This window comes from Trachemys scripta, chromosome 5, assembly GCF_013100865.1.
Source record: "Trachemys scripta elegans isolate TJP31775 chromosome 5, CAS_Tse_1.0, whole genome shotgun sequence".
Classification (NCBI taxonomy): domain Eukaryota; kingdom Metazoa; phylum Chordata; order Testudines; family Emydidae; genus Trachemys; species Trachemys scripta.
In genome coordinates this window covers 138,839,163-138,851,655 of record NC_048302.1, presented here as the reverse complement: position 1 = coordinate 138,851,655, position 12,493 = coordinate 138,839,163, and the positions used below count along the sequence as shown (strand labels likewise).

The 12,493-nt window shown below is 61.1% G+C and overlaps 1 protein-coding gene across 1 annotated transcript in view; it reads left to right on the top strand.

Annotated features, from left to right (window-relative positions):
• The window catches only part of DCTN1 (dynactin subunit 1), a gene marked incomplete at its 3' end in the record, with an annotated part of 104,372 nt that extends 91,882 nt beyond the window's left edge, over positions 1-12,490 (top strand). The window contains exons 17-30 of the mRNA XM_034772558.1: positions 633-793; positions 1,441-1,609; positions 2,533-2,601; positions 3,125-3,187; positions 3,372-3,521; positions 4,732-4,893; positions 5,214-5,345; positions 5,888-6,016; positions 6,417-6,559; positions 7,115-7,281; positions 8,993-9,007; positions 9,621-9,754; positions 10,608-10,797; positions 12,327-12,490. Coding sequence (XP_034628449.1) covers positions 633-793; positions 1,441-1,609; positions 2,533-2,601; positions 3,125-3,187; positions 3,372-3,521; positions 4,732-4,893; positions 5,214-5,345; positions 5,888-6,016; positions 6,417-6,559; positions 7,115-7,281; positions 8,993-9,007; positions 9,621-9,754; positions 10,608-10,797; positions 12,327-12,490 — 1,848 coding nt within the window. The remainder of the gene's footprint in view (positions 1-632; positions 794-1,440; positions 1,610-2,532; positions 2,602-3,124; positions 3,188-3,371; positions 3,522-4,731; positions 4,894-5,213; positions 5,346-5,887; positions 6,017-6,416; positions 6,560-7,114; positions 7,282-8,992; positions 9,008-9,620; positions 9,755-10,607; positions 10,798-12,326) is intronic.
• Between the last annotated feature and the right edge of the window lie 3 nt (positions 12,491-12,493).

The window sequence follows — 12,493 nt, the reverse complement described above, 5'->3', positions numbered from 1 at the left end:
TGCCTCCCAGTGCCACAGGGGAGCCCGGGGGCTCCACACAGCAGCCAAGGGCCACTCCCTGCTGGGTCCTTGCTGCCTTTTCCTGAGCCGCTTTCATACCTCCTGGGTTTGCTGGCCTCTCGACTCCCTCCTCCCCGGGAGTAACTTCAGGCAACTCGTCTCTGCAGCCCCTCTGCTCCCTGCCTGTCTCTAGCAGGTGAGCGTCTCCCTGCTTAGCCGCCTCCAGCCTAAAGCTCCCCTGTTTGCAGCCAAACCAGCTGATAGGGCCCACCTGGCCTAATTCAGCTCCAGCAGGGCTAGTGTGGGGAGCGGGACCAAAGGGGGGCCCTGGGGGGCAGGCGTGGTGTCTCAGGGCCCCCAGAGATGGGAGCAGAGCTGAGAGGCTCTGACTGGGCAGGCTGCAGGGGAGTGAAGCTGATGGAAACACAAGAAAAACCCTTGAGTGGGAGAAAATGGCAGTCGTGAGTGTGCCTGAAGCGGCGTGAGCTGGTGCCTGCCCAGGTCAGGCCCATGGCAGAGCCTGTCTCAGCAAGCGCAGCTCGGTGCAGGGATGCGGGGCAGCGGGGAGCAGGAGGGATGTGCCGCCGTGCTGGGCAGCGGGGACTGACACTGCTCTGTCTCTTCTGGAACAGGCCGAGCTGATCAGCAAACAGGCCCAGGAGAAGTTCGAGCTGAATGAAAACTGGGCCGAGCGCACGGGCCTCCGGGGTGCCCCAGGGGAGCAGCTGAGCTTCGCTGCGGGGCTGGTGTATTCGCTCAGCCTCCTGCAAGCCACGCTGCACAAATACGAACAGTGAGTCCCCCGAGTGTCCTGCACCGTGCACGCAGCCTTTGGATCCCCGGCGCTCTGTGAGGAGAGCACCTCGGGTGCCCCCGTTCCTGCAGAGCCTGTCCAGAACGGCTGAGGGCCAGGGAGGCGCCTCGTCCTGGGCACAGCAGCCGAGGGAGGTGTGTGTGGTCTCCGGGAAGGCCTTCCCAGAGATCTGAGGGGATTGGGAACAGCCACTAGAAGCACCGAGTGCCGCAGCCGACGCTCAGACGTTTCACGTACTGCTGCCGAGGTCAGATGGAGAATCCTTCCACGCGCGCCACTGAAACACAAAGAAACCTCCCCGGTGCCCATCCAACGGCGCTCGGCCCATGCTCAAAGCCTGACCGTGAGCCCAGAGGTTGGAACAGACTGTCTCTTGCCGTGGCCCTTCCCCGTAGCCCCAGTGCTGCTGGTCCCAGTCGCCAGAAGTGCCCTCCCCTTGGGTTGTCCTGGGGGCCTGGGCTTGGGATGGATGCCGGGCACCGGCCGCTCCCATGAGCTGCTCAGCACTTCTGACCCTCAGGCCCAAGTGTGGCCATCTAGAACTAGAGCCCCCGCGAGACTGCAGGGCCTCTGGAGAGCCCAGACCCTTGCCCCAGGCTCGCTGATCGTATTTCTCCTCCCGCCAGGGCCCTGAGTAAGTGCAGCGTTGAGGTCTATAAGAAGGTGGGGATGCTCTACCCGGAGATGAGTGTCCATGAGCGCTCGTTGGACTTCCTGATTCAGCTGCTGCACAAGGACCAGCTGGATGAGACGGTCAACGTGGAGCCGCTCACCAAAGCTATCAAATACTACCAGGTAGGAGGTGCGGTCTGTGCTGCAGGCGGGTGCCGGCTCCGTGCCCCTCCCCGCACTACGGGCACTGGCCCCAGGGCAAGCTGAGCTGTAGGGGGTGGGAGCAGCGAAGGGGGGTTGAGGTTTGCAGAGCCCCAGATGGCTTTGCTGCTTTCAGGGAAACCTCCCAGGCTGCAGGCTACGTAGCTAGGTTCCCGTCACCACCTTTCCTTCTTTCCCCTCTGCCTCCGGAACACCGAGATCTGGTTCCCCTGCTGGCCCACGACTAGATCTCCCGTTCTCCAGTGCTCTGAATTCCCTCCCTAGAGAAGGGAGATGCCTAGCCATCCTTGTGGGATCCCTTATTTGGGCGTCCTAGGACACTGGCTGCAGAAGCCGTCACCGCTATCCCACAGGACCATGTCCCCACGTCAGAGACTGAAATAGACCTCCCAGAACTTCCCATAATCCCAGCCCCTCCAGGCCCCCTTTCCCAGCACAGAGGAGTATATTGGAGCAGGAGAATTGCCGCTAAATCCATGAGATCAGGCCCCCTTCACAAGAGGGGTATCTGATTGATTGTCCACTCCAGAGAGCCCCTTAGCATCTGCTACTGCAGCCAATCTGCTGTCCTCACCCCCTGCCCCAGTATGCGTCCCTCTCCCCAAACGTATGAAGCCAGGTGAGGGAGCTGGGGACAGCTGGGATAGCGTGTGGCTATGCTGGATTAACTCCGTTCTGTTTCTATCGCTCTTACCAAAGGGCAAACCCGTGAGCGTGCTTGTGCTGCCGTGTTATCGTCTGCGGCACGTTAGCCCTCATCCAGCTCCCAGCAGGCTGCGTGCAGATGGGGCAGGCCGATGTTCGCTGCCCCGCGCAAGCCCGACCAGCACGGGGCTCTGGCAGGGCTTCGGGGAAGCTAACACCTCCCTCCATCTCCTTTCCAGCACCTGTACAGCATCCACCTGGTGGAGCAAGCCGAAGACTGCACCATGCAGCTGGCAGACCACATTAAGGTGAGTAGCAGCACTGCGGTCCGTGCTGCGGGCCCGTGGGAAGGAGTCACTGCACAGGCTTTGGAAAACATCCTCCCGAGACGCAGTCCTGCCTCTTTCCCAGTGGTGCATCCCCTGCTAGCCTGGGCTTACCAGCTGCCCGCTCCTCCCCCGGCTCCTCTCACCCACCGGGGGGGGGGCGGGCCTGGGGGAAGGGCGAGGACACAGGGGTTGTGGGATGGGCCCTGCCAATGCTCTGGTGAGTAAAGGGCAGGGAAGAGGCGTTGAGAACATAGTGCCGAGCCCGGTACCTGCAGCGGAGCAGTCGGCGCTGCCAGGCCTCCCTTCAGAGAGCACCTGTGTCCTGGTGCCTCACCACATAACCCACCCCTAGAGCAAAGCAGCCCCGGCTCCTGTGGAGCCAGGAGCCCCGAGCTCTGGCGGCCTGTAATCCCAGAGAGCTCAGCCCTGCTCTGCCCCCGGCAAGGTCGTCTCGCTTCGTCTGCTTTGCCCTCAACTAATGGCGCTCGTGCTTGTCCCGCAGTTCACCCAGAGTGCCTTGGACTGCATGGGCGTGGAAGTGGGTCGATTGCGGTCCTTCCTGCAGGTGAGCAGCTGACTTCCTGCCACCCTGGTTCCCCTCTGCATTCGGGGCCAGCGCCTCGGCTGGCGTACGTTGGCGTTGCTCCATTGAAGTCAGCAGCTACGCCGACGTGAGTCAGCCGATGCTCTGGCCCTCGGCATCTCACGCGTTGAGCTTTCTCTCCCCCTTCCTTCCATGTGCCTGACAGACGGGGCAGGAGGCGTCCGACCTCGCCATCCTCCTCAAGGACCTGGAGACCTCCTGCAGCGACATCCGCCAGTTCTGCAAGAAGATCAGACGCCGCATGCCCGGAACAGACGCACCTGGGATACCCGCAGCCCTCGGCTTCGGACAGCAGGTGGGGTAGCCAGCGCCGAACAGTCCCGGGAAACGGGCAGCTGAACACCCGTGCCGGGGGCTGCGCTGGCAGCTTGCCAGGAGCCGCAGGGGCACTGCCAATACCATGAACCGCAGAACGTTGCAGCCACCCAGCCTGCAGAGAATACACATCCCAGCAGGCCGTGCTGCATCGGGGAGGCCGCTGCAGGCTGGATGGGGAGGATCATTTGGGTTCTGGTGAAGGGGAGGCTCCCACTTTTGCCAGCTCCATTATAGTCCCGCACAACAGGTGCCATCTTCTCTCCCTCCCTCACCTCCTCTCCGGGTGACTCCCCGCCGGCGAGAGGGGTTTTTAGTACCAGTCTGGTGCTGTCACCTGCCTGGCCCGAATGGTCCCTTGGGGAGAGCGGAGGCAGAGTGCGCGGGGGGGAGAGCCGGTGCAGTCAGCGCATTGTCTGGCGAGCCAGCGCGTGTCTTTGTTTGCCTGGCTGGGACTGCTGGCGTTCGCTGCTCGGGTCTCTTCTCTTTGTGTTGTGTTACACGCACCTGGGCCGAGCATCGAAACGTGGCTGTGCGGTGACTGCCCCGGCCCTTTTCCTGAATGGCTGGGGCTGGGGTGCGGCAGATCAGAGCACGCTGGAGAGAACAGCGAGCAGAGACACGGACTGGGGGCGGGAGGAGCGGGACACTGACACTGCAGAGCCACCTTGCGGGGCAGAGCCCTCGCTTTGAGAGGAGGAAGGCGCGGCCAGGAGTCACAGGGGCTGGCGGGTAGAGCACAAGACAGGGCTAGGAGAGCCCTGACTTCTTCCTGCCTGAGCTACGGCCTGGAGCTGCCGTCTGTAATGTGGTCCCGGTAACGGAACTTCCTTGGCTAAAGGCGCCTGAGCCCACGTGGCCCGTGTCACAGCGGGGCCTGCACACAGCCCTGGGAAGGAGCCCGGCTTGCAGCCACGCCAGCAGGAAGGAGATGAGGGAAGCAGTGACCTAGTGCAGAGAGCAGGAACCTTGGGCTCAGGGGGTGACAAGAATTCCCCGCCCTGTTCGCTTCCTGGGCTTCCTTCCTTCCTGCTGCCCGGGCTCTTCTCCCTAGCGACAACTGAACTGCCCTCCGTGATCTCTTAGCCGGTGGGGGGGAGTGCAGTGCTGTGACGCCTGGCGAGCACGGGGAGAAACTTGCCTCTGCTGGGAGCGAATCCCGTAATCGCCGTGTGTCTGCCTGACCCCAGGTGTCGGACACGCTGCTGGACTGCCGCAAGCACCTGACCTGGGTGGTGGCGGTGCTGCAGGAAGTGGCTGCCGCGGGGGCCCAGATGATCGCCCCGCTGACGGAGAACGAAGGGCTCCTGGCCGTGAAGCTGGAAGATCTGGCCTTCAAAGCAAGCGAGCAGGTAGGAACCCTGTTCTCAGCTTCCCTACAGCCCTCTGCCCCTGGGGAACGAATACCTGTTAGCCTCAGAGGGGCTTGTATCTCACGCCAGCCCCCGGGCACTTTGGGATGGGCCCGGGTGGAGTGACAGCCAGTTAACGCTGAAGCGTAGGGACCTGCCATCACCTACCCCCTCATCGTCAGAGGGGCCGACTGCCCCACAGGCCTGGGGTCAGAGGAGCGAGTGCAAGAAGCCTTACCTAGCAGAGGTACTTGGCTCAGCGGGTGCAGAGCACCTTGAAACGGGGTAATTCTCGCTCTCGCTCTCCCCATTCTCTGCAGATCTACGGCAGCCAGGGCGTCAACCCGTACGAGTGCCTGCGCCAGTCCTGTACTATCCTCATTGCGACCATGAACAAGATGGCCACGGCTATGCAGGAGGGAGAGTACGACGCCGACCGGCCACAGACCAAGGTGGGGCACGGCTGCGGGGCACCTTCGGGCTGGGCCAGGCGAGGCCCTGATGTCCTGTGGATGGCGGGGGGAGACGGAAAACCTGCCACTGATCTGGGGCTGGGGTGTGCTGACGAGGATGGTCAAGCTGCAGCGCACACAGCAGACACTGATGGGCACGGCCCCTCGTAGCTGGGTTTTATGGGGTGTGTTCTGAGCGGAGTGGGCTCTCTCCTTGGACGCTGTTAGCAGGGTGAGGGGCCAGCACCTTGCATCAGGAGCCCACGTGCAGTCTGTGCAGCGAGGTGGATGCTTACAAACCGGCAGGTGTGTCTTAGCCTTCAGCCTTACCGCGTGTAACCTCACGAGGTCCGTCGCCTTCTCAGCCAGCGAGACCAGCCCTCCCTGGATTGTCAGGGACTTGGGGAGCCAGGCCATTGCCTGTCGCGTGCAGATTTGGGGGGATGTTCCCTTAGCAGTGTCCTGCCCACTTTTCACCATGAGCAAGCACTGTAACCCATCAGCTGGCAATATCCGACCAACCCCCTCTCTCGTCCCTGCAGCCCCCTCCCCCTGTCAATCTGAGGGCAGCCGCGCTCCGGGCCGAGATCACAGATGCCGAGGGCTTGGGACTGAAGCTGGAAGACAGAGAGACGGTCATCAAAGAGCTGAAGAAATCGCTCAAAATCAAGGTGAGCCCATCCTTGGTCTGTTCCCTAATCTGCCAGTGCAGAACCCTGTACCTGGGGGTGCACCCTTCACCTGGGCAGTAGACAGCTGCCTGCCTGAGCTGCTCCCACTTCCCGTAGTGCTGCCTGCGGAGCTGTTAGCCCTTTGGATCCGTTTCCCCAGCGACCACGAGGCCGTTTGGGGGAGACACAAGCTGCCCACGTAGCAGAGGCCTGTGGCATCAGCCATAAGAGACTTGCCAGCCCTTCCCCCAGGTGGCTGGTCCGTGTACGCCTAACCTGATTCCCAGAGCCAGCAGGGAATGGTGGCGTGTGCCGGCTGTTGGCTACACTCCAGGGCACTGGGACACGCTGTCCATCCCCAGGGGCCTGGAGCACTTTGCTTTCTCCCCTGCCGCTCCAGGGCGAGGAGCTGAGCGAAGCCAACGTGCGTCTCAGTCTCCTGGAGAAGAAGCTTGACAGCGCGTCCAAGGACGCGGACGACCGGGTGGAGAAGATCCAGACCAAGCTGGACGAGACCCAGGCTCTGCTCAAAAAGAAGGAGAAGTGAGTGTGGGTTTCCCGGGGGATTCGGGGTGGTCCAGGCCAGTGCAGAGCGCCTGCGCAGAGGGGTAGCAGCGACAGCAGTTTGCCATGGTTTCCAGGGCTGTTCTGGAGCTAAGGGGTGGCGGGGCAGCGAGTGGCTGACGTGACAGGGCAGAGAGGACACGTCTCGGACTAGGCTGCATTCTGGCTGCTTTCTGTGAGGTGCAGGACGTTTGCATTTCACACCATTGCCAGACCCGGGTATCCGAACCAGGGGGCTGGTGCGGTGTGAACTCCCAGGGAGAGAGCGACGGTCAGCCTGATGGAGCTAGAACCAGGATAAAGCCAAAGGGACGGAGGGCTGATTGTCAGGAAACGCTTCCTGCGCGTGAGCTCTTCGCCTGCAGAACGGACTGAGGGAAAAGGCCTGAGCTGGCTGGGGAGCGTATGGATGGGGGAGGATGCGGGAAGTTACCGAACCTTATGGGATCCTGCAAAGCCTGCTGGGTAGAGGCTGTGAATTCTGCCAGGTGAGCTGTGTCTCCTTTCCCCGGGGGGCATCTCTCTCCCCCGCAGGGAGTTTGAGGAGACCATGGACGCTCTTCAGGCTGATATTGACCAGCTGGAGTCGGAAAAGATGGAGCTAAAGCAGCGCTTGAACAACCAGTCCAAACGCACCATCGAGGGGCTGCGGGGATCCCCTGCCTCTGGAATCGCGTCGATCGTCTCGGGCATTGCAGGAGGTGAGCGATCCGCCCAGGCCCCCTCCTGCAGCCTCACTGCCCGGACGCCGGAAAGGAAACCCGGGGCAAAGGCCCTGTGGGGATGGGGAGTGGGACCTCACGGGAGCTCACTCGGCCTCCCGGTCTCCCTCCCAGAGGCAGAGCAGTGTCTAAAGCTTATGCAGGGTAAACTCATAAATTGTTCGCTCTCTAGAACACTGACAGAGAGATATGCACAGCTGTTTGCCCCCCCACCCCACCCCCCAGGTATTAATACATAATCTGGGTTAATTAATAAGTAAAAAGTCATTATATTAAATACAGACAGTAGGATTTAAGTGGTTCCAAGTAGTAACAGACAGAACAAAGTGAATTACCAAGCAGGATAAAATAAAACACACAAATCTAAGCTTAATACAGTAATAAAACTGAATACAGATAAAAACCTCACCCTTAGAGGAATTCCAGTAAGCTTCCTTTTCCAGACTAATCTCCTGCTAGTCTGGGTCCAGCAATCACTCCCATCCCCGTAGTTACTGTCCTTTGTTCCAGTTTCTTTCCGGTATCTTGGGGGGTGGAGATGCTCTCTCTTTAGCCAGCTGAAGACAAAATGGAGGAGTCTCCCAGGGGTTTAAGTAGACTGTCTCTTGGGGGGGAGACCCCCCTCCTCTCTCCTATGCAAAGTCCAACTCCAAGATGGAGTTCTGGAGTCACCTGGGCGAGTCACATGTCCATGCGTGACTCGGTTCTTACAGGCAGCAGCCGTGGCTTACCTGCTCCCTTGAACGTCCTCATGTAGACGTCTTCTGTGGGTTGGAGCCTCCCAAGATCCGTTGTCCCTTCAGTGCTTCTTGATTGGGCACCTAGTTTGCACATTCCTTTCTCCAGAAGCTGCCCAAATGCTTTACAAAGGCTACTTAGAAACTGAACCAGTACACAGCCAGTATTCATAACTTCGAATACAACAACACATGCATACAAATAGGAGGAATAGATTCACTAGATCATAACCTTTACAGAGATATGTTACATGGCATATGTAGCATAACACACATTCTAGTTATATCATAAATACATTCGTAAGTATATTTCCATGAAGCCTTATGGGGTGCACCGTCACAGGGGGTCCCCGGTTTGCAGCAGGGGAGCCGAGGTACAGGACAGCAAAGGGACTTTCCCAAGGCCCCAGAGTGAGTCGGTGGCAGAGCTGGGAAAGGAGAGACCCGTGTCCCCCTTCCTTGCGCTCACAGCTCTGGCTCACTTCTCCGTCTCTGCCTGTGGTTCACACAGCCGTCTGGCTGCCTCGTGCTCTCGGCACGGAGCGGGCGGGAGGTGTCAGCAGGTCTCAGGATCCATCCTGTGATGCAGCTGCTCTAGGAATGGCATCTTGGGCTGCGTGCTTGTCCAGTGTGTGGTTTTGGAAACAGCCCGCTCTGCTGATTCAGCCCAGGCTCTCCGGTCCTGCGCCCCCAATGCAGGTTCTCAGCAGGCGGTGCGGGAGCCAGGATGGAATCCAGCTCCTTCTCCAAGGCCGAGTGGCCCCGTGAGGGTCCCTGGAGTAAGAGGCAGCAGACTGGGTGTGAATGTGCCTAGGGAGCAGATCTGGGGGGCCAGACGGTGCCATTTTTACAATGGCTTCTCTGGCCAGAGCTGCATTCGAGACTTGCTCCTCCACTTTTAATTCTGCTTCTTCTCGTCTCTCCTGTGCTTTCCTCCGCTCCTGGCACTACAGAGGAACAGCAGAGAGGTACAGTACCCTGCTCCAGCCTGCCAACTCTCCCAGGCTCTGTAGGCCCCAGGAGGGCAGGCCCCAGGAGGGCAGGCCCCAGTGCATGTGCGAAGGGGGTTCTGAGGCTTTGGGACTCCGAGGTGGAGCGGGAGGCGCTGGTCCTACTCCAGTGCTGCTGTTTTCAACTGCTATGAAGCCACGTGGCTCACTGGCCAGAGCGTCCTGCAGCTAGCCCAGTGTTCGAGAGGGGCAGGGAACAGACAGGAGACAAAGGCGCCCAGAGCTGGTTCCGCCGAGGAAATGCAGGACCGCATCCCCTCTCCGCGCAGTGCCCGGCTCTCCTGGGAATGGGCCAGAACAGCCTCTGCTGCAGAGACAAGAGGCTGTTCTATAGGGGTGGGATCCTGGCCTGGGGTGTTGTCAGGGTATTTGCATGGGTTCGCCCCCAGGGCACTGCCACGGGCTCTCCATGTCTGGCTGCGTGATCCATCGCTCTGTGCCCCGGCCAGGGGCGTTCCTGCTGCAGCTCCTTGGCACAGCCACGTTTACCTCTTCCTCCCGCTCAGCCTGCAGCCTGACCCTGCATGCACAGACCACGCCGGCTCAATTGATGTTCTCGCCCCGTTTGCAGGTGTCAGCGCTGGCCAGGTGATGGGAGGTGGCTCAGGACCTGTCCAGGTGAAGGATTCGCCTCTTCTCCTCCAACAGATCGACGCCATGCGGCTGTCCATTGAGCACCTCAAAACTGAGAACAACCGGCTCAAGGTGAGGGGGCCTCTCTTGGGGTTTGCACCACTGGCTCTCCAGGCTGGGCTGCACACGCCCCGACTGGCTACCAGAATCACCCATTGCTCTCCAGCCGGTCCCTCCCGGGGGGAAGCAGAGAAGGGCAGTAGGAAGGGGATTGCAGATGGACTGGAGCTGGGATGGTTTAGTCTGGAGCTGTAGTGAGAATCTAGAGGGGACTGACTGACTGGCTTCTGTTTATAGGAGCAAAGGGCCATCAGTGGTATGCAAAGGAAACGTACCGTTAACCTGTGGACCTCCCTGCTGCAGGGCATTACTGAAGCTAATTGCTAACTGAAACTCACAGGCACTTCAGACCCCTCTGCTCTACGAGGGGCATTTGCAGACCCACTCGCAAGGAGAAAATGCCAAGGGCTCCCCTGCCTCAGGCAGGTGTTCCTTGTCCTTCCCCTCCCCGGCACCACCAGCTTCCAGGGCACGGTGCTGTGCATTGCGGGAGGGGTCCCTCCTTCCTCTGCCAGTCAGCACGGAGGCAACAGCAGGCTCTGTTCCGGGAGGGCAGCTCCTGTTCTCCTTTGCTTGAACTGCTGGGGTGTGGAACGGAGAGCAGCTTCTCAGGGTGGGAGTCTGGGTCCCTGCTCCCCTGGGCTCATGCAGTTTGCACTGGGGGAGTGGGAGGGAGGGTCTTGGCTCCCCCTGACGAGGGGAACTGCGTGGCTCAGCTGGTGGCCAGGTATCCCTGGGGAAGGAGCTCTGGTTCTCCTGTGGCTGCCGATCGGAGAATGGGCCGGGCCCCTCTTCCCTCCAAGTCCCGGCACGCTGGGGCTGGGGCGGAGCCGGGGCCTACACTCCTGTGTTGCTTCGTGCCCAGGGAGCCCACATGAAGGCGGAGCTGGCAGCGCTGCCCCCTCTGCACGTCCCGAAGCTCTCGCTTCCCAAAGATCGGCAGGGAGAGGAGGTGGCCTCCGGCACCCTGTACAGGAAGACGAGCCAGTTGCTGCAGACCCTCTACCAGATGAGTGCCAACGCCAAGGTGGTGGACGTCGCGCGCAGAAGCTCGGGTACGTCCTGCACACACAACTGCTGGGCGCAGGCGCCTCCAGGAGGCAGGTCAGCGGAGTCAGCTGGGACCCCAGGGGCGCCCCTGGGTCCAGGTTTGCTAGCAAACTTACTGGCGATAACAGCTTCAGCGCCAGAGGCTGGCTGGGCCCATCTCGGACGGGTTGTGGGCGGGGCCCGCGGGCATGCTCGTCTCTCGGCCCATGCCCAGGGCAGAATTGTGGGTCCGAAGGTCACAACCGGCCAGGGACGTCTGTCCTCTCCTGGAGGTGGCTGCTGTCTCTGGGGCGGAGCCCGGGCTGTCCCACAGTTTTCTGTACGAAGCCCGTCTGCTGGTCGTGCTCAGTCCGTAACCCCCACGCCTCGCTGCGGCCGCTCTCGTTCAGACGGCTCCCCGAGGGGTGACGGCGCAGGGGCCAGCACTGGGGAACAGGCGAAGCACATGTTTGGACGTCCAGGGAAGCAGCCTGGAGATTTTTGCTTGTTTAACCCCTGTCAAGGTTTTATTTTTCGCTGGAGATGACTGGTGCTGTCACTGCAGCTACCGACTCACAGGCAGCCCAGTGGCCTCGCGGTGGTGTATCTGCGCTCAGTATCCCAGTGGACCGAACAAAGACACGCCCCTCCCCTCCGCTCTCCCCCGACCGGGAGCCGGACGCGCTAGGAATTCAGGGTCCCTGGAACCTGCTGGAGGTGCTTGGCTGTGCAGCCCACAGAGTGCCCCGTGCCCCTAGTGGGGCTGGCCATTTCCTGCCTCCCCTTGCCAAAGGTGTCCTCCACCGTGAATCCTGGGCCCCTGGCCTCCCTTGCACTCACTGGCCGTGTATGCCCTGTAGGCAGAGCGATGCAGAGCCACGCCTCAGGGGTGTGGTGGTTTCCTTACCAGGTTTCCTTCTGAAGGGTCCAGAACTTCAGGGGGGGAGGGATAGCTCAGTGGTTTGAGCATTGGCCTGCTAAACCCAGGGTTGTGAGTTCAATCCTTGAGGGGGGCACTTAAGGATCTGGGGCAAAATCAGTACTTGATCCTGCTAGTTGAAGGCAGGGGCTGGACTCAATGACCCTTCAGGGTCCCTTCCAGTTCTAGGAGATGGGTATATCTCCAAGTGCCTCCTGGACGCCCCCTAGACACTGATCAGCCCCCGCCCGCCGCAGGGTGAGCTGTTGGTTTATGTGGCAGGAGCTGCGGGCTGAAGGACCGGACCATGCCCTTGCCCTGGGAGCTGCGTGAGAGGGTCCCGCTCACACACTGGGCTGCCTCTCCTATCCTGGACCCTCCTGGAGATCGGGGAGCAGGGGCTTAGCCGCCCTGTTCCTCCTGCTTTCAATGGGCCTCCGGGACGGGAACTTCCCTGCATTCGAGAACCTGGCTCCAGGATTCTCCAGGCTGTGCTATCCCTGCCGCGCAGCTCATTTCAGTGCTGGTGATGGGATTCCTGGCTGGGTGCTTGGGGCTGAATGCTACTAGCCAAGGTCACTGTCACTCGGCACCCGCACCGCGGGGAGCCCCCTTACCGGGTCTCTTGTCCCGCAGCAGGAAGCCCGGCCGCCCAGCTGCTGGAGCAGACAGCCCGCCTGACATCCTTGAGCAGCACCGTAGACAAGCTGAAGGTAAATGGTCCGTCGGCGTCTCTGCCAACGCCCCACAGCCCCGCCTGGCGCCGAGGCAGCGAGTGGGCAGCAGGGCGCCTGGACGGGCCA